At 31.8% G+C, this 24,674-nt stretch overlaps 4 protein-coding genes across 5 annotated transcripts; 1 reads left to right on the top strand and 3 right to left on the bottom strand.

The window, feature by feature from the left end:
- Positions 1 to 416: 416 nt before the first annotated feature.
- On the bottom strand, positions 417 to 2,465 carry LOC129902749 (uncharacterized). Its single transcript, XM_055978132.1, has 5 exons — positions 2,148 to 2,465; positions 1,585 to 1,668; positions 1,440 to 1,507; positions 1,131 to 1,330; positions 417 to 696 (listed from the first exon to the last, which is right to left on the bottom strand). Exons 1-5 carry the CDS (start codon positions 2,351 to 2,353, stop codon positions 601 to 603), a joined length of 654 nt encoding a protein of 217 aa, XP_055834107.1. The 5' UTR covers positions 2,354 to 2,465; the 3' UTR covers positions 417 to 600.
- Positions 2,466 to 4,590: 2,125 nt separating this feature from the next.
- On the bottom strand, positions 4,591 to 8,286 carry LOC129902110 (uncharacterized). The gene is made up of 6 exons (XM_055977154.1): positions 7,989 to 8,286; positions 7,706 to 7,762; positions 7,468 to 7,550; positions 6,953 to 7,152; positions 5,459 to 5,581; positions 4,591 to 4,793 (listed from the first exon to the last, which is right to left on the bottom strand). Exons 1-6 carry the CDS (start codon positions 8,171 to 8,173, stop codon positions 4,707 to 4,709), a joined length of 735 nt encoding a protein of 244 aa, XP_055833129.1. The 5' UTR covers positions 8,174 to 8,286; the 3' UTR covers positions 4,591 to 4,706.
- Positions 8,287 to 14,654: 6,368 nt separating this feature from the next.
- Positions 14,655 to 17,374, top strand: LOC129902108 (E3 ubiquitin-protein ligase RING1-like). Its single transcript, XM_055977151.1, has one exon. It carries the CDS (start codon positions 16,076 to 16,078, stop codon positions 17,105 to 17,107), a length of 1,032 nt encoding a protein of 343 aa, XP_055833126.1. The 5' UTR covers positions 14,655 to 16,075; the 3' UTR covers positions 17,108 to 17,374.
- Positions 17,375 to 17,637: 263 nt separating this feature from the next.
- On the bottom strand, positions 17,638 to 23,042 carry LOC129902109 (uncharacterized). 2 transcript variants are annotated; one of them, XM_055977152.1, is made up of 6 exons: positions 22,942 to 23,042; positions 19,843 to 19,889; positions 19,479 to 19,568; positions 19,219 to 19,358; positions 18,950 to 19,135; positions 17,638 to 18,522 (listed from the first exon to the last, which is right to left on the bottom strand). In XM_055977152.1, the coding sequence occupies exons 2-6, from the start codon at positions 19,877 to 19,879 to the stop codon at positions 18,148 to 18,150; spliced, it is 828 nt and encodes a 275-aa protein (XP_055833127.1). In that variant the 5' UTR covers positions 19,880 to 19,889; positions 22,942 to 23,042; the 3' UTR covers positions 17,638 to 18,147. The 2 variants fall into 2 exon arrangements, with proteins under 2 accessions (XP_055833127.1, XP_055833128.1); XM_055977153.1 differs by having other exon boundaries at positions 19,823 to 19,889; positions 22,942 to 23,022.
- Between the last annotated feature and the right edge of the window lie 1,632 nt (positions 23,043 to 24,674).

Raw genomic sequence — 24,674 nt, 5'->3', positions numbered from 1 at the left:
TTAAAAGATACTGGATTTTTGATATCTAGCTCGGAAAGATACTACTATTGAAATTTGAGGTGATTTCGTAAAAAATTGAATAACTTGGAAATTTGAAGTTCTTGGTGTTCTTGAAGAAGAAGAAGAAGCAAAAAGAGTACATTTGATTCAAAACTCCAATAAAAAAGTGTTAAAGGTTCTTTGGTGGTTTTACATAACCGAAGTTAAAAAATAATGACATAAATGAGCCTTTTTCTCAAATGACAATGGCATAGATGAACTAAACTTTTAACAGATGACATAAATAAATATTTTCTCAAAGTTCGATGGCATATTTGAGACTTTTTTCTTTAATATTTTAATTAATTTGTTCAAAAAATAAATAATTCCCGCGTGAAGCATACAGTTATTGAGGATAATAATATCAATAACTATACTTCTGAAAAGCATCTGCAGGACCATGTGGATTCCATAAAGTAATATAGTAAAAAAGAGAGAATATTTTTTGAATTACAATATTTTACAAACTTATCTAAAGGAAAAGAAAACACAAATAATACATAGTATATCATAAGTGGAAGAACATCAATAACCCCCATTAATTTTGAGGAAATGACAAATCTATTGTTTCTTTTTTCCATCATTTGATGAATTTGGTACCTTCACAGTCAATTGATTACTGATAAATGCCTCCAACTTTTCATCCACTTCTTCAACCTATATATATAATCATCAATCATTCCAAATATGATTAGATTTTGTAAATATTCATTAACCAAGAGATTAAAAATGCACATTTCAAATAGATTAAATATCATAATCCTATATAGACTATGAGGACTAAAGTATAAATTTATCGATAACATAGCGATCAAAATGACATTAACCCATTCAAGATCAATTCTAAGCATAATCAACCTAATTTGTACTCCCAAAATATTTAACAAAATGGAGTAGGTAGACTTTTTAGGGCACATGGCTTATCACTTTGGTAGGTATCCTTTCGATATTTGAAGTGCGATCTAAATAAATGATACCATAATTAAATTAATTAGATATTTTGACTCAATAAAAAAATTGCATATTTTCTTAAGAATTGCCATTTGCCAAGTAGATGAAAATTAAAATTGAGGGGAAAAGACAAAAGTAACCTTGTCCATGAGATCTTGAACTGATTGAGCGTCTTTTTCAGTTTCTTCAGCCAAATGTTCGATGGATTCCACTATGCCTCTAAGTTTTCCTTGTGGAAGATTCGCAGCAAATTCCTCCGCCGCCTTGTCCACATCTTCCGCCACTTTTTCCACCGCTTCCGCCACCTTCTCCACCGTCTCCGCCGCAAGTGAAACTTGCTCTATTGAACGTTGATCACAAAACAAAAAAATTAAAAACGAGAAAAAAAATAATTAGTAGTAAAAAATTAAGCAGAAGATACATATATATACATATACATACATACATACTTGTTACTGTTAATAATCTTGCTGTTATCAAAGGTACTGTTACACCTAATCCCACAGCCCAGCTAACCCTGTCAATAACATTTTAATGTCAAGTAAGAATAATCAAATTTTAGCATTTAACTAACATGGTTTTTAAATTCCTTACCAAGAATTTTCACCTGTTGGCAAAAAGGGAATAACACCAGAAAGAAGATCTCCTGTTTCAGCAGTTGCATGGACAACTACATCCCTAAATTGGCCACACAAAAAACATTAAAAGGACTTAATTAAGAATCTACAAGAAAAATCACCCATAGAAAGAGTTGTTACAACAACAAATCCATAGGCAGAATTTATCACTATCTCGTGGAGATAACAAAGTTGTTTTCAAAAGACACTCGACTCAACTGCATCAAACTCAAGTACAAAATGAAGAACACAATGAAGAAAGCATAGCAATTACTAATAAGGAAGTAGTGTAAAGTCTACCAGAAAGAAACAGTAACAACAACAAAATAGCTAGTGTGATAATCGAACACAATAATCAACAATTATACTCTCCCTCCCACTTTTTGTGATTCGTGATTTTAACTGGAAAACTAAAAAAAAGTTTACAAGAGTTTAAAGTAATTTTTTTTGCAAATATACAAACGTATCATTCTTTTATTGAGACATAATAAATCACACAGATATCATAAAATAAATTAATATAGAGGAAATATTAATTACCTTGGGATAATTTTGTTAGTTTTTCGTAGAACACCAGATCTGTGGGAGGTGGTTGTGAGAACACGACCACCATTGTTGTTTTTAGAAATGGCTAAAGGATTGAAGATCTGAGTTAGAGATCTGTTGCTGCTGCTGCTGCATGGTTTAATTAAATTTGTTGACATGTAAGAAGCTGCTGGGATCATAATAATTTGTGACATTGCCATAGCTCTACTAAGAATTATTTAATTTCTTGATTTTTTTTGGAAGATCTCTATTCTTTATAGATCTAATAAAGAAAGAAAGAAAGAAACGTAGTAGAATAGTAGGCAAATGAGAAGTCAACTAATGAAGGTAGATGGATATATACATTAATTATTAGGCGCATTGAAGTAATGTGCTAGTAGCAGTTGTTCACATACCTTTTTAATATACTCTACTTAATTAATTAATTAATATATATATATATATATATATATAATATATATATATAACCTGTTTGGATTGACTTATTTCTAAACAGTTTATAAGTTGGAAACTGTTTATAAGTTAAAAAAAAATAGGTGCAGGTCAACCTTTTTTTTTTGGACTTATAAGCTGTTTTCAACTTATAAACTGCTTAAAATAAGTTCATCCAAATAAACTCAACTATTTATTGAGGTTTATTTTAAGCACAAAATGATTTTAAGTTGACCAGTTAAATACTAAAAAAAACTAAAAACAACTTATAAATCAATTCAAACGGTCTCATTTCTGGGAAAAGATGGGGTTTGAATAAAGAATAATAATTGAAAGCATTATATCTTGACCAGTAACTCCTATTATTATTATACTTTTAATACCTAACACGCCAACTTGCGTTTCCTACGAATATATAAGTTAAAAAGATAAAACGAAAAAAAATAAAAATATGCATTTGAATGTATGTCCTCTCTTTTTTGGACAATATATTTGCTAGACCTACTATTTATATGAAGCTAAGGTGCATGCGTTCTATGTACAAGTGTAAATGACATATAACATAAACATTTCTCGAATAATCACTCTTGTTATCTTTTAAAAGTCACTTTATAAGCAATAACTATTAGTTAAATAATTTTGTTATCTTCAAAAGTTACTTTATAAATAATAATTATTAGTTAAGTGATCAGAAAAATTTACTTCAAATTAAATATCTCCGCTAATAAAAAAAATAATGAAGACTTTTCTCCTTTCATCTAAGTAATCATTTTCTTTTAATTCTTAAGACGTTTAATGAGGTCATATAGTAGATTTTTTTTTTGACTTTCTGAATACTGTCGTCAACTTTGTTAAGTAATTCCTCTCGATATTATGAACATTTTTTAAAATTTATACGAATAGAGCATTTTCATCAGTTACTTTTGATCTCATTTTTTTGGGATATATTTTTAAAATGCATATTAAATACAATATTATCGAAATTGTGATATTATCAAAAATTTTGATTTCAAGATAATAATATAATTTGCTCTACACCGTCGTACTAGGAGTGACACAAAATGATATAGTAGTAAGAAGTGGTGGGATTCCATTTCACCCAAAAGAAAATTGTAGCACAAAAATAGCATTAAAATATTACTAGTTGCCCACGTGTTTATCCTCTTTTTTTTGGTCCTTTCTTTATCTACCACATTTCTGTAAAAAAAATAAAAAATAATAGAAGTAGAATAAAGATAGGATTTCCTTTAGTTTTTACACCATTATATTATTTCTACTTAAAAAATTGTCATTGGCATATCCTTTGTTTTCAAATAAAAGTGGTCAAATCATATATAAGCCTCCACTAGCATTTTTCTTATTCAACACGTGAATCGCATGATATATACACAAATCAAAATATATTTTAATAACTGGTAAAACACGTATTAATTTATTTATTTTTATTAAACTTTGGAATCTAAATAACTATGTAAAATAATAATAATAATAAATTTTAAAATTTTAAAATATTTTTAATAATTTTATTTTATAAAGTATAATTCTAATTAAAATTTTCTTAATAAATATATTAGATCAACATAAACCAAATAACATGAAACAGAGGAATTAAGTAGGTACAATTCAAATCTTGTCATTAATATTTGGCAATCAAGTTAAGGTCGACATATGATGCAAATTGCACATGAGGAAATACATGATAGTGTCTCCCACTTTATTTCTCATCAATGAAATAATTGCAAACCAAATAGAGGTATCTTAAGCCATGGAGGAAATTGTTTGTTTATAAAAGTGATTGAGTTTTATCTGGAGATACAAAATTATGAGTAAAATTACTCTATTTAAAAGTATATTTAGGAAATATATACTAAATATGTATAAATATTTAGTTGCAATTTTAGTAACTATGACGACTATTAATTTGATGACAAGTTCAGAATTCATAAATCAAAATTCTGACTTTATTTCTATTAATTGAATATTCATATGTAACGAAATCAGAAATGCATATTTTAACTAATTGAAAATTAAATATAATTAATCAAATATTACAAGGATTACAACTACTAATATTTATCAATAATCAGGACTAAAAGTGTTATAAATCCTATATTTTAGGTGTTATAAACTCTTATTGACTTCCTCTTTAACGGATTCAACCAACGACTTCACTGAGGTCTCCTCGGCTTTAAGCTGCACCTCTTGTACCTGCAATATAATAGACAAAATTATTTTTATGTGTATTAGTTTATTAAATTTTTTTAATATTATTTTAATGACATTTTTATTGTCAAAGAAAATTTATGGTATGTTTAAGACTAATTCTAAACTTTATTAAATTACGTTATATAAATTGAAACAGAGAGAGTGTTTTGTATTCGTTCTTTTTGCATAAAATTAATTATATTTGATAAATGATTTTATTAAAGTAGGTAGGATTAGAAAAGAAAATTTTGAAAAAAGAAAACATACTTTCTAGGTTATTTGCTATATCTTAGTGGATAAGGAGAAAAATAATGCAAGTCTTATAGGAACTGGGAAAATTAGATTATAGCATAATAGTCTAATGTTGAATTAGTCCAACTTGATGAACAATTTGTATTTGTTTTTATCGAAGAAGGTACGGTTATCAATATTATGAATTTAAAAATAATATCAGTCCCAAGGATGATTATCTTTTGCTTTTTAAAGGTCTAACAAACATTAATTTTAAATCGTGACTTTGACCAAATACAAATTGCTACTGTTCCACGTTTCAAAGTTGCACTCTAGAAGTAATGTGGAATTAATTAATAATTAAGTGTGCTAATAGCTAGGAAGCTGTTTAATTAACAGAGATTATTATTAATAATAGAAAAATTAATTAATCAAACCTTATCTTTCAAATCTTCAGCTGCATGAGCAACCTTGGCTGTTTTCTCTGATAAATCTTTGAGTTGGTCTTTTGGCAAATCAACATTTTCTTCAACCAACAACTCCACGTCCTCTCCCTGTATCTATATATATATACGAGTTTAATTTTATTATTTTGCACCATTAGTAAAGAAACTTTTCAAATAAATTTGACAGATTTAAGTTTTGCACATTGATAATCGAAATATTTTATCATTGCAATTTAACTTATATAGCAAGTTATTAATCTTTATCACTTGATATTAGACTTGATATGAAGAGTTATCTACTGCTACAGATAAACTTTATTGGATGGTGTAAAGATCTAATATATATATTGTTAATACACAAAACTTAAACTCAAAGTTAATAAGGTACGTACAAATTGTGAAAAGTCAAGTAATCATGGCTTGATATTACCAGTCAAAATGTATTGATCGTGTAAAAATTATTATATCTCTGTATAAAATTTAAATATTTGTTAATTTGCTATCCTTCCCATGCACGGACGAAATTGACTTTATTTTGATAGAGGATTAATTTATTGAGGTAGATATGGTTAATTAGAAAAGGAAATCTTAAAAAGAAAGCAAATTCTCTTGGTTACGTTATTGGACTATTTCCTTTGGAGTTTGGACAATTCAAGGAGAAAGCAAATTTGTATAATAATCTTATGTTCAAGTCATAGTCGATGAACAATAGGAGAGTATTTAATTTGTTTATATGAAAAGATTAGGCTAATCAAATTATGAACTTTATATTAAAGCAATTGTTTGGTCAGACTGTGATAGTTGTATAATTAAGTAGGACTCTTGGCTGGAAGAGACTCAGAGAGATTAGAGGATGATCATCCATATATCAAATATATTACTGAGTTTATTATAGGGATGATAGTATTTTTGACCCTTAAATTCTTGGTAAATTTTGATTTTAGTCATTATAATATATGATTCGACACATTTAACATTGAATTAATTAAAATTTGCATTTTTGTCTCTTCACGAAGAAAATATGTTATATTTAACTATTTATATAATTAAATTACTGTTCAGCATCAAATATCAAGTAACAATACAAATTTAACATAACACGTGAATATATAAATGGTGGAAGAGTTAATATTTATCGTAAAATAATTATAAATATCTACTAGTATATGACTATCAAAAGTGCATAATTTAATTAATTAAAGGTTTAATTTCGTTAAGTCAAAAGAGATTAATAAATCCAAAATTTATTAATAATTGAGGAACTAGAAAATATTCCAAAGTTACGCGGAGTAGTTATCTTTTTGAAATGTATAGGTCAATTATTGCCAGATCTAAAGAATTGAATTTTTAATTAGAAGAAAATTTCAAACGTACTATAACCCAAAAGTAAAACAATACAATAACTAATTAAGTCCTAAGTACTTGCTAGCTAAGATGGGAGGTGTTTAATTAATTAAATAAAGAAAGTGGATTAGTTAAAAAAACCTGATCAATGAAATCTCCAGCAGCATGAGCAACCTCAGCTGTATCTTCTGAGAAATTTTCAACAGCCTTAAGGACATTTTTGAGTTGGCTTTCTGGTAAAACATTCCCAATGTGTTCAGCCACTTCGTCTATTTTCTCAGCCACTTTTTCCACCCCATCTACTACATCTTCTACTGTTTCTATTACATTTTCCACCTTATCTGTCCACTCATATTAAAGAAATGAGAGACCATACATAATATAATTAAGTAAATAAAAATATGTTATGATCGTTTAAGTTTTTCAATGAGTTGTATACCATGTACAATATACAACATGATATTAGAAAATGCAAGAGCTCGATCCGAGATAGAATCATACCAAGTACATATTTCCACATATTTTTGGCCCACGAAAGAAAATCAAGAATTGCGTGGGAATAATATAATTAAGTAGTTATATAAAATGTATTTTCTCTTATAACTTAAAAGAATTCAATATTAGTACTAATAAGCTTTTTTGGCTAGAAATCTTACTTTTGAGTTGCAATAATGAGCCCCATTTGAAGCGGAAAAATGGTAAAGCTATTGATATCAGGATTCCTATAACCCAGCCATTACTGCAGCAATAAAAAAAATTATAAAAAAAGTGATTATTAAAGACATTAATAGGTTAATTTGAGCAATTGATGAATATTACTTTTTATATTACTGTAATTTATTTATTTATTCCTTTTTGTGGAAGATCAGATCAGATCTTAAATGTAAAACTTACAAGGGATTTGAAGAGGCTGGAGAAGGCAAGGAACCATTGCAGCATACCACAAACTTCCTATAGGAAAAGAAATTAAGAAGAAAATTAAATGAGGACATAAAATTCATCTTTTCGCAGAGTCTAGAAAAGGGTCGTATTCCAGGGGTGTGATGTAGAATTGTAGACAATCAATAGTGACTTGCTTTCACGGTTCAAAATCGTGATCAATATGTGCGTAGATAGACAATTTTACGATTGCTCCAAGCAGAAAAAGAAAGAAAAGAAAAAAACACAAGATGTGTACCTCTTAATTATATCACCATTTAGACGCCCTTTTCTGGAGCTGAGAAGAGACAAGATATGTTGTTGACCTCCAAAGCATTTGAGATTAAGTTCTTTCAATCTAAAACTACTATTAGAGCTATAATGGGACCTGTAGGTATTGTTCATACCTATACAACTTTGCAAAATACTAATGGATTTTGTCATCGATATGCAATTGTGAAGATCTAATAATATGTTGCTAATCAAGAGTTTTTACGTTTGGGTTTTACAAAGAGAAGAAAACTTGGTATATATATATATATATAGAAAGAGAGAGATATTCAAGCTAGTCTTGGCAAAATATAGTTGCCTATTTTATAGTACTAGAACTAATCTAGAAATTAATAGACTATTAGTATATAGCTACTCATGTGGAGGAAAGAACAAATCAACACACGAGGATATTAAAGAACTGAATTAACTAATAGAGACGTATAGGCAAAAGAAAAGAAAATTAGACGGAGCTAGAAAAATGTCACGATCCAAAATGGGTCGTGATTGGCACCCACACTTAACCTCCTAGGTGGGAGAACCAACGATACAAATCTCAACTAATAAATATAACAATAACGCGGAAGCTCAAATAAATACGTTTTTCCCTAAACCTGAAAGTCATCACATGAAGGACATCTAAATTCTAAAACTAAGTCTCGAATTATCAAACACCAAATAAATAAATAACATAACGTGTCCAAAAACTAAGGACACCATGCCATGACAAGAGATTCCATCGCCAGCTAGAAGTATAGCTCACCCTGAAATCTTATAAACTGGAGACTGACTAGAGCTGAGGTTGAGTCGAAATCGGTGGAGCACTCGCTGCACCCCACAAAATAAAACAAGAAAAGATACAAGTAGGGGTCAGTACAGGACAATATGTACTGAGTAGGTATCATCGGCCGACTCAAAATAAAAATCAATATGCACAAAGTAATAGCGAGAAATCAACCGTAACACTTAACAGGAAGCAACCAACAAGATCAAGATCAAGTGACAACACAATGAACAATTTCATAACCAATCAACAATATTAAGATTACACATGAGGACTCAAGCCTCCACATCACACTCTTTTGAAAAATGAGTTATTGGAGGTTGGGTAGTATTAAGTCATTTTAATTTGTTTTCCTTTAATGTTACCGTGCCGGAACGTGACACCCGATCCAAATATACCGTGTCGAAATGTGACACCCGATTCAAATATATTGTGTCGGAATGTGACACCCGATCCAGATATACCTTGTCGGAACGTGACATCCGATCCAAATATAATTAATTTATCATTCTTCAAGATTACATTCCACTTTATTAACAATATTTCATCAAGCCTTCTTTATTCAAGGCACCATTTTTTGATAGGGCAAGTTCAAGATTATGGATTTCATGGCCTCGGAATTTCAGACCAATCACAACAACATATCAACCATCCAAACCACAACAATTAAATTTTTTAGTAAACTTCACACATTACCCAATGAATATCAATCACTATTAAGAGTCAATCTATGATATAGAATAAAAACCATAACCTACCTCAACCGAAGAAACCAAGCTAATCCACCAAGGTCCTTCCTTTCTTCAATGCCTCAGGCCGTTTCCAATCTATCAAATATATAATATTTATAAGTAAATTATTCCATAGACACCAATATTATTTATATGTTTTACCTAGACCCAATAACTCACCCAATTATATAAACACGTTCCTAATCTTGATGCCACTTAACATGTCAACTCCCATATTTTATGAATTTCAAAATTAGGGTTAAACCTCAATTAAATTAAATAATCACTTTAAAACTTGAGCCTCTCGTAACGCTTCCGAATGATCAAAATATTTCAAATACATAATCTTTATAAGAATACGAATCCAATGACACCCATATAGCTATATTTATTTTCGGATAAAAAAAATTGGGTCAAAAAGTCATCCCGAGTCATTAAAGTCAAATCTAAAATTTTCTTTCCGATTATGTTCACTCATGATAAAATAAATTCACATGTCAAATTTCAGGTAAAACGGATCGTTATTCGACCCCCAAATCAAGATTTTATGTGAAGAACCCTAGGGTCATATTTCCTTATTTTAGCATTATTTTATCCACCAATATACCCTAAAAATATGTTCATAATCACATAAAAAATTAATAAAAAGAATGAGAATAATTACCTTGACGCTTTGAAATGAAAATTTCTATTTTTCTCTTCTCTTTTATTTTTCTTTTCCCCTTTCTTTTCTTTCTTACTCCGTATTTTTTTTTCCCAGCTTCTGCTTCTGTTCGTCGCTGTTTTCTTCTTCTTTTTTTTTTTCTCAAACTAATTATGTATAAAAAATTTATAAACCCTATCCTTTTCCTTTAATAATTGGTATATAGTATTAATTAAATTAACACTTTAACCCATTAATTTAATTAGTTATTCAAATTCACCCCTCAACTAAATAATCATAGTTATTGAATAATCCAAAATACCCATTAAAAATTTACGGAATGAGTCTTTTATAAAATAAAAAGCTCTAGTTTTCAAAACGACCTAATGGGTCGTTACCGAAAAGCAAATTATCCAATATTACAAGTTGTTTCTACTTGAATATTATAACCAAATCTGGACTGGTCATCATGGTGTTTGCTGCAAATTGGACTAGTAGATTTAACTTCATTCAATGCACGTATTAATTCACGAAGAAGGTACTAAGAAAGTTCTAAACCCATAAAACAAGGTAATAAAGGTCAAAGGAGAATGTATTGATTAATGTTCGTCACAATCTTTTTGGATTAAATTAACTTAAATATATAATATATTGATTATGCAGAAAACTTTTAGAATATATATATATATATATATATATATATATATATATATATATAACAACAACAACAACCCAGTGAAATTCCACAACGTGGGGTCTGGGGAGGGTAGAGAGTACGCATGACTCCTACCAAGGTAGGACGGCTGTTTCCTCGATATATATATATATTGAATGTTCGTGACAATTACATGTATTGACCTTTTAGCTTACTTGATAATATAGTTTTTAAACAATATACAAAAGTCGCACTTTTTTTTTTGTTTACAATTCACAAAGTTATGTAAAAGTCACAAAATTGTTTTCAAAATATTGTTAGAAAGTTTGATAAAATAATTTAGCTCAAAACCTTTATTTCTTAAAGAAAAAAATCACTTTGTAAATAAGGGTGTTAAGAGTTGAAACTTTAGCTAATGCTCTTTTTAAAATCTCTTTATGAACTTTTATCTTACCAAAAGTCAATGGCCAAACGCTGCATTTTCTTAATTGTTGGAATGTGGTCGTATATGGGGAAAATTACGCTGATTAACAAACATTACTACTATAATTATGCGATAAGAGTATAGTTTCAATTAATTACACGAATTGGATATAGCTTAATGAAATTTACTATTATACAAATCTGGAAGTGAATACATAACGAATATACAAATCTCTTTAAAAGTCTAATTTGTGTAACGCAGCAAGATATATAAACGTTAATGACCATAGCAAACATAAATATAGTTATGGAGAGTAATTAGAGAAACTATACCCATAGGGAGTTATTAAGCTTAATATGTTTGTCATTTCTTAAATTTCCCCTATAGTTTATGGAACATTTTCGCTAAAAATAAGTGTATATGATATATTTCGTTCTTTATAAAATGCATAATATATTTCGTTCAATCCAAAACAAATGAAACAACTTATCCATAATTTTAGAGTAACAACATAAGAGAAAAAATAGTACACAATTTGGATTCAATAGCTAGTAACAATCAGAGGTTTGAAAACCTTTGAAATCGAGCAAGCTGTCTACTTGTGCTTCACTGGTGGTGTAATTTTTTAACAATATAATCCATATATCGTTGGTTGTTTACAAAACTTGTCATATTGTAAATGACTGAAAGGCAAAATTACAAGTTCCATAAATTTTAATTTTTGATCTTGAAAATTTGCCCATTAGATAAACGAGGTCAAATTTGCCCATGAGATAAACGAGGTCAGAAATTTGAGGCCGCCCATTTTCATGTTCATTAGCTGTAATTTCCTGTATATTGTTGACTTGGGGTCACATGGGTCAACACACAAAGGCTACACGATTAAATAGTTCATATCCATGTTGATTATTATCTCTCTAATTTTTCTGTACTTTAATTAATCTATTTTATTTGTGTTGCTTTCGTTATTTGCATTATTCGTTATTTGATTTCTTATATCGCTTTGAACTTCTTAACCTTATCTGACCTCTTTTTATGCTTCTTTTGAGCCGACGATCTCTCGGAAACAGCCGTCCTACCTTGGTAGGAGTAAGGTCTGCGTACACTTTATCCTCTCTAGATCCCACGTTGTGGGATTTCACTGGGTTATTGTTGTATCCATGCTGATTATCCAAATATTCCTCCCATTGCAAACACTAGCAACAAAATCTCTTAACAAGTTCACAACTTATTGCAAAAAAAGACTGAAGTTAAACACATAGCAGGATGGAGCATAGTTTTACAACTCAGCTACTGACTATATTAATCTCTATGTAAAAGGGATCTTTACACAGATAGCCAGTCAGATTTACTGCTTATACATAGCTGAGATATATAGATTATATACTGATTAAGTATATAAATTGAGTCACTAGTTACTGGTGCAGTTTTGTAGCAAACAAAATAATGAAAAGCAAGCACATGAGCAGACATGAAATTATAGAAGGAACATATATTTTAGAAAATTTGCAAGTATTATTTTGACTCTATCATAATGATCATATGATCAAGTCAAATGGTACTCCCTACACTAGAAAGGAAAACAAAAACATATTTTAAAAAAGTCACACGTACTGCTTTGAGTAAAGGTTTGAATGTTTATATGTTAAGAATTTTGTGTATTGTTTCAGAAAAGAAAGAAAGAATTTTGTTTTAGAAAGTTACAAGAATTGGTCATGCATCTAGTTCCCCATTTCATCTTACAGAGATAAATTCTATTCCTTCTCATTTTATTGCGTGTAGAAATGTAAAATAATTCAGTGTTAAGGGTCATCCTTACCGAGCCAGTTGATTGTAGACTTGATTTTCCAAAAGCCTTCTGTTGGGATATGGCCCATGTTCCAGCCAGCCAAAGGCCTAATCCTATTTGTAAAAAAATTGGAATAATTCTCCTAATTTGGTTCTCAATTCTATTTGGAAAAGAATTGGAATTATAATCCTATTTGGAGTTGGTTTTGGCTTAGGAAAAAGTATCACTCTATAAATAGGATTATTTAAGAGAATTATGTAATTGCTCATTGGTAATGTCTTTGAGAGACATTAGGCACATAAGAGAGGTTTTTGAGAGAGCTTTCAACAAGATAGAAAAGAGAAGAAAAGGGTGTTTTCCGCAGCAGTTTTGTCTCTCAGACCAGAAACGTTCAAATTGCGTTTTCCGATTCATTAACCGTTGGATCGGCCTGAAATTTTTATTGAGTGTTCCTAACATCTTAGTGTTTGATTTGAACGGTGGAGATCGAATTTAGAAGTCATCAACATCTCAGTTTAGGTCCCGAACAGTAGCTCTGTTTTGGGTGATTTTCTTCCTATTACTTTTGTTGGTATAGCTATTGATTCTCCTTACTTGGCAATTATTGTATAGCCATTTAGGAGAATATTTGTAACTCTCTTATTGTTATAGTGGAGAAATTCGGATTTCGAAGATCCCGTGGTTGTTACCTTCGATTTGAAGGATTTTTCCCGCGTTAAATTTGGTGTTATTTATTTTCTCTGTTTTCGAATTTGCATCCTTCCGTCACAACACCTTCTTCATATCTTAAGTTTAGTCGTGTATGTCTGAAGTTTCAAACAAAAAACTCTAAAGTCTACTTGCACAAGTAAAATATCAAACTTCAGATAACATTTATAACTTCATATAAATATTTTTGTAATTTTGATCGAAGCATCTAAACTTGTTACAAAAATTTATAAATTTCGGCTATGCCTGAAAGAGAGGTTCCAAAATCGGCTTAACTGTTCATTTCACCCCACACTCCCCAACTCTATCTTTACTTATCCCAAATTGACCCAACTCATCGACTTAAATTAGTTTTTACTTGCCTAAATTTGATAATTTACTTATTCAATGCTAGTAAATTTTGAAGTAATCCAAATTTCAGTTCCCATTTTCAAAAAAATCTAAGCGAGAAACTACCAATAATATAAGTATATCGTCCTTTGTGTCTCAAGAATATTGGCTTTAACAAAAACAGAAAAGCTCAAATTAAACAAAATAAGAAGGAAAAGTAGAGAGAGAGAAATTGATTATAGTGATTGAGATTCAACAACCATTATTTATTCCACGCTTAGGAAGTTGACAGATACCCACTACCCAAAATGTAATATGAAATGTAATTATTATTCGTTTGGCAAAAAATCAAAAATTGCTTTTCTAATTATGGTACCATCTTGATGTTGATTTATCACCTTAGACGCCAAAATTGTGTTTCATATGTAACACTCAAAACTTGACTTACCACTGCATAATTGTTTAATCTGATGAAAAAAATATTAACGAAAGAAAAATAAAAATACTACCATGCATAACTCCTTAATCAATATACCAGTCCAATTGAATAAAAAAAAACAATTAACTAGTCGGTTAACTTAAACATACTTATATGCCTTAACCAAAGCAGTGGAGCTGTCTTCATTTACTGGAAATTACACTTACTCGTCTCATTTTAGCCCGTTTAAGTACAAAATTTGACGATGATTCACAAATCTCACCTCACCAAAGATTTTACGCTGTTAAAGTTAAAAGTAATGTATACCATAGGAAGGTGCGGAGGTTGAAGATTAGGATAAAAAGTTAGTAGGAAGCCGGGCGTATTTCTTTCCCATCCTTATGTGTCTTTGGAACGAAAGATAAGGGATAATATATAATCTTGAAACAAAAAAATGCAGGATTAGATTAATTTGAGTTTAGTTAGGGGTATAAATTAGTTCCGGAATTATTTATCCCACCATTTGTATTATAATGATGGGATAAGGTATCCCATATATATGGTGGGATAACTTTGTCTATCCCATCCCCATACCAAACAACCCCTTAGAGTATGCATTCTTCTTCTTGTTTTTCCTTTATCTTTAGATTTCTACTACTATTTGTCATTCTTTAGCCTCGATATCTTATTTTCTTGTTGTTTTTGCTGCCTCTTTTTCATTGTTTGTTCAGTCGAGGGTTGATCGGAAAGAGTCTCTAGACCCCACTTATGTGATTACACTGAAGGGTCATATTGGAATCGTGGCCATCAACAAGCACTATGTCTTCTTTATTATAGGGATAATTGAAAGGAAGCTTAGTGAATATTTAAACTCTTACTTGATTACGGAGGGCAGATTGTTGTATTCACAAGTGGATGGCGCTTGGACATACAGAGGGAATTGGCGATTCATCGAGCTGGAACTCTCGTCACTACGGTGAGACCAACTCCAGCCAGTATCTTAGCGGAATGTGGCACCGGTTCGTTTCATGGGAACACCTACATCCACAGCGGCGAGCCAGTACTCTCTTTCTCCAATGTATGCGACCCAATTCACTGGTATGAGAGGACCAATCCTCTTTGTTGGGGTTGTTGATGATGACTGGCAATAACGTCACACAACCTAGGATATAAATTGAGCAGAGTACACTATGGCGGTGTATGTGATTACTAAATTCTTTATACTAAGACTAATTAGGTCCAAGGTCAAATAATCTCGTGTAATTTATCACTGTATCAATCATTTTGTTTGACAAGTAATTAAAGCTTATTAATTAATTCACTCTAATTTTGCTTCACATCAATGTTTCTTAATTATTCATGGAAATATTTTAAATATTCCAAGGAAGCTATCAACCTCACATATTCAATTGAATTGAAAATGATAGCCCTCTAAAAGTCTTTATTCAAACTTTGGAAAATAACAGTCTTATTATCCTCCACCTTATTGACAAGAATCTCAATGACTAATCACCTAATCACCTTAACTCCATTATTGTTTTTCTAAAGTCAAGAAACCCCATCAAGACACAATTTTTATCTATCAAATATTCAAATGGCCATGATGAACACAAGAAAGCTATTTCAAATAACAAACCAATCTGCAGATTGTATCTATGTTTGTGATTCAACATGTCCTTATGCTTGTTATCCATATGTAGACTTAGATTATTACATACCTCCACCGCCGCCGCCGCCATCGCTGCAGCCTCAATTGAATAGCAAACATCATCAGAACATATCACCTTATGTTATCATCTCCGTTGCCTTGTTTGCTAGCTTGTTCCTTCTTGTCAGCTACTATTTGATCATTGTCAAGAACTGCTTGAATTGGAACAGGAGAAGAACCCCACCAACACAAGCAGGCTCTGATGAAGATTTTTTCGACGAGAATCGAGCTCCTGATATTGATCATCCCATTTGGTACATCAACACTATAGGTCTTCAGCCATCTGTTATTGATAAGATTACTATTTTCAAGTACAAAACAGGAGATGGTATGGTTGAAGGAACAAATTGCTCTGTTTGCTTGAATGAATTTCAAGATGATGAGTCTCTTAGATTACTCCCAAACTGTAAACATGCCTTTCACATATATTGTATAGATACATGGTTAAGATCACACACAAATTGTCCCTTGTGTCGTTGTGACATTTTATCAAACAGTTTGAATGCACCTACAGTGGTTCCAGTCGAGCTTGACTTAGGTGCTAATTTGAGTACCAATGAAGAGAGGATACTGGAAAATGATGAACAGAGAGAAGTGAATAGTAACAATGAGGTAATTATTGGCGAGAATGGGGTTAATCAAGAAGAGTTTTTGCAGGTTGAGAGGGGCTGTGGAGATGGGGAAGTACAATCAATGAGAAGATCAGTTTCAGTGGATTCTTCAATGAGTTCAAATAGAGGGCTTGATAATATGTTTGTGTTGTCAAGAATGAGTGGAGGAGAAGAAGCTGTTGGTGAAAATTCAAGTTCAACTCTGCATAAAGAAGAACCTGTTTTGATGAAGAGATCATTTTCTTATGGTGGTAAATCATTTTTCTCAAGACATAATCGTAGTCGAAGTTCAGTGCTTCCATTGTGAAACACCGCTAAGTTTCTTTCAGAAAACATAGCTCCTTGGACTGTCATCAGCAGGTGCTTGTGGTACAAAAATTTTGGATAATACGAGTAACATAGGCTAGGATCATAAATTGTGAATAACATCAATGTCAGGTTCAAAAGAGGACCATTATGAAACAAGAGGACGATTAAGGAATTTGGCAACCAGATTGGAGGTTGTATGCTAGTTTTAAGATTGGATTCTCATTGGTTTGCATTCATTGTAAATTTATACAAACAAATTTTATTCACTTCCCTTCTTATATCCGAATAATGTTGAATTTTTATTTCAATTCTTCTTCTCTCAAGATCATATGTCGTGTTCAGTAACCCGTAAAATGGTTCAGATGATGAAATTTGATTAACCTTGTGCTAATTTAGTAATCTATATGTTCATATCTCTGTAGTTAATCTATAAACATGAATTAAAAACTCAAAATAGTGTCTGCATCATCCTCAGAAACATGGTGATGTTTTCTTGGTACTTCTGACAGTTTAAAGGGAAACATTGGATTTAGAGATAATTCTTCAGAGAATGCTTTGATTAGAAGATGAATTCTTCAGATAACGGTTGCTTATGGATTTGATTACAAAGATTAATCCACTTTAGCTGTCCTTGGACTCAAAGAAATGCAGACTTATTCGTTACTGTCAAAATAAAATGGAACTGACATCGGGAGACAGATCTTTAGTCTAACCTCCCTAATATTTTTTCCAGTGAACTAGTGGAATGGGTTGGGTAAAAGAATGTTATGGAATGAAATTTTGGGAAAAGGGAATAGATTAAATTACAAGAACAGGTTTCCAAGCATGAGTCTCAGGTAGTCACTGGGTATCACTTTCATGAACATGTAGGCCCATAAACACACACACACACACACACACACCTCCTTTTAAACCCCTGCAATATTTGCTAGTGATAGGACAAACTTATAATCTAAGACAGGAATCGGCCTCCAAAAGCCACTGATGCCACAACTTCTTTTATAGGACCAAGTGCCAGTATCTCCTGGAAGTATGTTCTCAGTAGTCTTCTCTCATGCTTTCTGGTTTCCTCTTTGCATGCATTGCAAGACGAGCATCTCTCTCCCGCTCAAATTCTCGGTAATCAGCACGCTCTAAGAAACCAACCCTGTCTAGATACTGATTGGAACTCTTCTTGTAAGCATCCAGCTCTTCCTCCATCCCTCTATTTTCTCCCTTGAATCCCTCCCAGTCTTTCTTTGTCTTATCAAGTACACTCAGTTTCTGCTTCTTTTTTATCTGTTCAAGGATAATATCAACAGCAGAAGCAGGTGCTGCTGGGCCTTTGCATTTATCAGATGCTTCTGCAGAGTTGGCATCAACATATTTCTTTATTTCAACATCTTCACCAGCAAAATCTCGTACTTCAGTAATCTGTCAAATTGGAATAGGTGTCAAGAATGTGCAAAGGGAAACGGGGCAACAACAAATCTGAGAAGCATATGCACATCTTGAGTGAATCTAGAAGTTTCCATCAAGTGGTTCAGACGGACAATTGCTTGTAACCATTCCCGCAAAATTTTCAACCTCTTTCGTAATGATAACTATCAAACATACAGGTTAAACAATAGCAAGACCACTAAAGTGACAGCAACTACTTTGTTTCCTTCTATTTTTTTATTTTTTTTTGTGTGTGTTTTGTTCGAGATTAGTTACTTAAAGATAACAGTGTCAAGCATTTTTCACTCATTGAAAAAAGATTTAAAAAAAGGTATATACGCCAAAAGAGTTCTAATGAGTATCATCACCAAATCTGGAAATAATCCTTCAGCTACAAAAATTGAAAAGCTAGTAGACTTACCACTTTACCCCGGCCTGCAGAGGCAGCAGCTGTGGCAGCTTCCTTTACTGCAAAGAGAGCAGCAGCAGCAAGCTTCTTTGACTCCTCACTAGTGTCCTTTTGAGTAGTCCTAAGGCACTTCTCTGGTGTGCTTCTTCCAGGCTCTGATGTCTTCTTTTGAGACAAACCCAGTACTGTCATCCAACTCTGTTAAGATTGTTACACCACAAATCTGAGTAACAACGTGGATATATCTCATACAGTTTGTAAAGTAGAGGTCTTATACTCACAGAAGATGATGGTTTTGACGAATTTTTTGAGGATATTTTATTTGATGCTGAAGTAGGCTTGTTTATTATGGAGTACAGGGTCCTCGTAGACACTCCTTTGTTCATTTGCTCCCAAACAGCATCCACCCGAGCTTTCCTTTCTGGAAACAGAAGCATTCAGGTGAAAACACTGTTCTCGTGACCCTGGTCTCTTGTAAAAACAATAATGAAGATAATTGGATGACAATATCATGAATGACATGGGCATTGATGTCTCCTACCAATTTCTTCGGGCTGCGTCTGCATGTTAGGAAGGCATGCAGTATCTTGTTTGGGCATCATTTGGAACCCATCGACATTCTCTAAATTATCTGAATCATGAAGAAGCAAGAATTTTTCTCCAGATGTCAGCAGTACAGAATGAAAGAGCTAGACTTAGGCCTAATATGTGACTTCAACACTTCAAAACAAGTTTAGCATCAAGAGGTTAAATGGAATACAAGCAGAGGAAACAGACATGAACTGAAGCTCGAGAAAATGAAGAAATTCTAAAGATGAAATGTCAAAGGTCACGCCCCTGTTAGAAAACAATTGATAGAATTGATAAGAGGGAGAGGACAAGTACATTAAATAAAAGAACTCAACTTTGAACAAGCTGCGCTTCTGCAGTCAATTCAGCCATATTGCTTAACCTGTTCAATCAATTCATAAACCATAAGAACAGCATCAAACTATCCTCTAGGGTAAAATTGAACAGGAAAGAGGAAGGGGAAAGGAAGAATAATAGTAGAAAACACGTTTTCAACTATAAAAGAGAAAATATATCTTCATCGAGAAAAAAATAGAACCAAACTCCCAGTCGAGAAAACCTCCAGTCTCATGCAATTCGTTAAGACATAATTAACTTCAACAACCTAAAGTCCTAAACTGCACTATGTAAAGGTTACTACCTTGTACTTTGTTTCATAATGTTAAATCCCTTCAAAACTTTTTAAGGGATTTCACACACCAAATAACTTGACATGGCAAAGAGATAGAATGAGATCAAAGTGAGTTGAGGGAGAAAAAAGAAAAGACAAAGAATAACTAGATAAAAACAGAGACATTTCCAGTAACACAAAGATCACAATTCAGCCACTTCAAAATAATTATAACCTAGGTGAACGTTGGTTATAGTCATTAACTGCAGGTTGATTTAACATGAAAAGGGACACGAATGACAATGTTGCTGCCTTGGTAGTAGTTAATTTTAATGACCCGTTAGGTCGTTTTGAGTACTAGATGTTATTATTCCATAAAGACTCTTCCGGTAGATTCTAAATGGGTATTTTGGACTATTCGGTAACTACGGTTATTTAGTTTACAAGTAATTTTAGATAATTAATTTAATTGGTGGGCTAAATTTATAACTTATTTAATACCCTATGCCATTTATCCCATATTTTTAAAAATAAAATAGTGGGGTTTGTCACTTTTAGTTATAATTATTTTTTTAAGAGAGCAAAGAGAATCCGGAGGAAAGCTCTTCGACGGCGACGGATAGAGATGCCGCTCCAGGTAAGCCATACAGAAGTTTAACATTCTAAGTTTAGGAATTTTGATTGTGGGATAATTGACAATTTATTATTTATATATATATATATATATTTTTATTTTTATTTTATACCGAAAAATCCGTCTATGGCTCGCCCTTTGGACCAACCATAGCCTTCTAAGCTCGGTGGATAATGGGCCCGCCCCTCTACCCTGCTCCACTTAAATACCAAGATTCGCTTTGCATGGTGTGGGGCTTGAACCCAGTGTTTTCGACGGCAATATGCCACAAGGGTCTACCTCACCCCTTGCCTTTTTGAAGTATGGCACCAATTAATACCAAAAAATTAAAATATTTAATTGCATATATAAATAATCAAAATCTCAATATCAATAACATATTAGCAAATATTTCACTTCGAAAACTGAAAATAGATAGTAGTTACTAGAAGTCTAGAACTTGAATGAGAAAAAACAGAACAAAAGTCAAAACAACGAGGAAAAAAACAAACAAATGTAGAAGTAACTCTGAAGTATGAAGAAGAAGGAAAAAGAAACATAGGAAGAAGAAATCTGAAGAAGAAAAGAAGAAATACATATTGGTTAGACTTTGGAGTCGCCGGAATAGTCTGGTTGGTCGCCGGAGAAATCTAGTCGAATATACTGGTTGGAGTTGCTCTAAGTCTAAGAGTGCAACTGTACAAATTTGGATGAAAACCCTAAAATTAACTTTTAACTTTTAAAACCCTAAATTGATAGGCTTTTTTTAAGAAAATACAAAAGGCGACGCTTTTCACACCTTTCTCGCCTCTCGCCTTTCTCGTCATTGTCGCCATGACGTCGTCTTTTGAAGATCGCCTCACCACAAAGCGAAAAGGCGATGAAGGGTCGCCTCGCCTCTCGCCATTAGCGCCAAGGCGATCGCCTTTCACAACACTACTTGAACCTGTAACCTAAGCCACAAATCCTCCATCCTTTTCCACTTGAGCTAGGCCCCGGGGGCTTATTTAAATATATTTTGGTGGAAGGAATTTGTCAATTTCTATTTTAGTGTGAGGGTTGGTTTTCTGATTGAAAAACTTAGACAAGAAAATGATTGTTTGATGATTAAGGCAAATGGTAGATAACAATTTCCTAGGAATAATGGTCCAAGAATATAGGGTGTATGCTTCAGAGGCACTATAAATTTATTATTTTTTCCGTGCTCTATTAAAGTGATGCCTTGGATAAAGAAGATTTGACAAAATATTGTTAATGAAGTGGAAAGTGATTATAAAGAATGATGAAATTAATTATATTGAATAACTAATATAAGTTGGGGTTTGCATTTGTTGGTTCGCCCACCTAAAAGGTTAAATGAGGGTGCCACTCATGATCGTTTTGGGTCATGTCATTAATAGTGACTGATGTTGTGCTTGACCTCGTGAGATGGGTTAACTTCACTTACTATAGATGCCCTTAGTAAAATAAGGAAGGAAGAAACAGCGGGCACATGAACTTAGAGATACCAAGTACTTGGTGTTTAAAAGGCAGGGAACGTTTTATCTATCATGACTCATATGGATTGGTTGTTAAAGCCGAGTTAACAATGATAGACAAGAACATCATGTAGTTCAAGGCAATATGCCCATCACCACTGAAAGAATAAGATAACCAAGAAACGATGTTGTGCTACTCTGTTAATGGGAAAAAGACCAGCTTATTAGAACCACGAATTACTGGGGCATTGGTTCCGTAAGACTTTAGCCCCATGGATATCCTGGAGCATTGAAAGCCTGCTTCACACCAGGGAGAACCCTGATATGATTCCTAACCTTGCATTTAAAACATTGTGGGTATGTACCAAAAGGTCCAAAGACTTCAACAAGGGCACCAAACTTAACATGATCCAAAAACAAACCTTTCCTTTTGCATTCATAAAATCAGCATTCCAGATATCAAGTTTACATTACACTAATCACGCGAACATCCATTTCAACAAAGTTAAATAACTTATTTTCCAGAAGAGAGCAAGGGCGGCTCAACCCTAAAGCCACTAAAGCAGTGGCTTTAGGCCCCCAAAAATAAGGGCCTCCAAAGAACCAAAAATCCCCAAATTCAGTTCGCTCAAATACGAAAACATACCGAAGATGCACAAAAAGGAAATAAATTCGACCGACTAAACGAAGAACCTAAAGAACTGAGCAGAGAAAAGATGAAGGAGATACATACCTACATACATAAAAGAGAGAGACAACCTGATCTGATGAAAGGCGATGTAAAATGTTAATATTAATTGTGAAAAGCACGCAATAGCACAAAGGAAGAAACCCTAAGTAGAATATAAAAAGGCCGTCGCTATTTTTTATTTCTTAATTTCTCTAGTTCGCTTCAATTTAAACCAATCATGTTTTAATATTAACTTTATAAGATTGTCTTCAATTTTTTAAGATATTTAATTAAAGCTCAAACTAAATAGATTATCAAATAATTAAATTTAAATATCTTAATTTTGAATGTCTTCTAAAGATAACAATCACTATAATGTTGATTTTTATAATTTAATTATAACAAAATATTATATAAGAAAAACAATAATCCTTTAATTGACATATTCAATAAAGTGAAGTCTTAATTTTATTTTTAAACACTTTTAGAATAATTTTGATAAATCGTGTGACAATTGATTATATTAAAAAAAAAAATTAGCTATAATCAATAAGATAGATTTAAACATTTGTGTTGTTACGTAACGTACAATAGTTTATATATATTTATTTTTATCTTATAAAATATTACAAAGAACTGTTATACAAAAGAAAAAATTAACTATTAAATTATGATCAATCACAATAAAAGTAACTTTTTTTCTAAATTTTAACTTTAGGTCGCCCATGCTATTAAGCCATCGGAAGAGAGCACATGAACAACCCTTTACAACATCCACCCAGAAATTTAAAAAACCAACATTCCACAAAATATACAGCAAAAATTCAACAGAGAAAACATAAATTCAATTTTCTAAAGCACAATAAACACTTATTTATCAACGCCAATACAAAGATCATAGCCTTATTGATATCACAACATTTAAAAGTCATGTCAATATAGGAATAGAAAGTTAGAATCCCTAAGAGTTATTTCAAACTATTTTAAAAGGGATTGAAGCGAAAAAAACTGAAAATAAACGAAATTAATGGGAAAAAGTGCAAATTCATTCAAGAAATCTTACGCGATAAGTCTTTGAGAGCGAAAAGAGACCTCGAAATAGTCGTATAGTAGCAAGGAGAACGAAGATAAAGCTTTTAACTCATAAACTTCCAGATGATCTTTTGATTTATATGAAGCTTGAAAACTATGTCGAACTGAACCGGGATTTCCAGTGACCAGATCGGTTAAATTTTAAAATTTTAGCTGCATTGACACTCGGCCCAGTAATTGTTATAGCTATTTATGTAAGTTTCTCATTCCATAAATCTTAGGCAAAGTCCAAGCCATTATAATTTGGGTTGTTTTCAATGTTGACACCACTTTTGACTATCCACAACGTAAATTAATAATCGAGCTTCTTCAATTTTAAATAATTTTTAAATAATTAGTTTTTATAAAATTCAAAATATTTTAAAGTAATTTTTTCATTTTGTAATTTTCAAATGATTTATATAGTTTTATATAATTATTCATGTAATTATAATTATTTATATAATTATGAGCTTTTATGAATATTTAAAAATGATCTCAATAAAAAGATTTTATTTTTAATTAATTACTTCGTAAATTAGTAGTTTATATTTTAAAATTAAGTAGTTTATAATTAAGATAATTACTCTATATGGTTAAAATTAAGAAACTCGTTAATTAATTAATGTTAATTCATCTTATTAAAATTCCAGCCAATTTTACCAAGTAATTCCAATTTTGGTTAAATTCTTAATTCACTTGACCAAATTTGCAATCCAATTTAA

The sequence above is a fragment of the Solanum dulcamara genome, chromosome 9 (assembly GCF_947179165.1).
Source record: "Solanum dulcamara chromosome 9, daSolDulc1.2, whole genome shotgun sequence".
Taxonomy (NCBI): domain Eukaryota; kingdom Viridiplantae; phylum Streptophyta; class Magnoliopsida; order Solanales; family Solanaceae; genus Solanum; species Solanum dulcamara.
The sequence above is the reverse complement of the archived record's forward strand: the minus strand, read 5'-3'. Positions and strand labels throughout refer to the sequence as shown.

What these genes read in the sequence shown, in the direction of transcription:
- LOC129902749 (XM_055978132.1), bottom strand. Translation starts at nt 2,353, where the DNA reads ATGGCAATGTCACAAATTATTATGATCCCAGCAGCTTCTTACATGTCA. An exon ending in CCAACAGGTGAAAATTCTTG is followed by an intron (nt 1,508 to 1,584) that starts GTAAGGAATTTA and finishes TGTTATTGACAG; the next exon opens with GGTTAGCTGGGCTGTGGGAT. An exon ending in AAGATTATTAACAGTAACAA is followed by an intron (nt 1,331 to 1,439) that starts GTATGTATGTAT and finishes AACGTTCAATAG; the next exon opens with AGCAAGTTTCACTTGCGGCG.
- LOC129902109 (XM_055977152.1), bottom strand. Translation starts at nt 19,879, where the DNA reads ATGGCTGAATTGACTGCAGAAGCGCAGCTTGTTCAAA. An exon ending in GACGCAGCCCGAAGAAATTG is followed by an intron (nt 19,359 to 19,478) that starts GTAGGAGACATC and finishes TTCTGTTTCCAG; the next exon opens with AAAGGAAAGCTCGGGTGGAT. An exon ending in CTGCAGGCCGGGGTAAAGTG is followed by an intron (nt 18,523 to 18,949) that starts GTAAGTCTACTA and finishes CCAATTTGACAG; the next exon opens with ATTACTGAAGTACGAGATTT.
- LOC129902108 (XM_055977151.1), top strand. Translation starts at nt 16,076, where the DNA reads ATGGCCATGATGAACACAAGAAAGCTATTTCAAATAACAAACCAATCT.
- LOC129902110 (XM_055977154.1), bottom strand. Translation starts at nt 8,173, where the DNA reads ATGACAAAATCCATTAGTATTTTGCAAAGTTGTATAGGTATGAACAAT. An exon ending in CTCATTATTGCAACTCAAAA is followed by an intron (nt 7,153 to 7,467) that starts GTAAGATTTCTA and finishes ATGAGTGGACAG; the next exon opens with ATAAGGTGGAAAATGTAATA. An exon ending in CTGAAGATTTGAAAGATAAG is followed by an intron (nt 4,794 to 5,458) that starts GTTTGATTAATT and finishes ATTATATTGCAG; the next exon opens with GTACAAGAGGTGCAGCTTAA.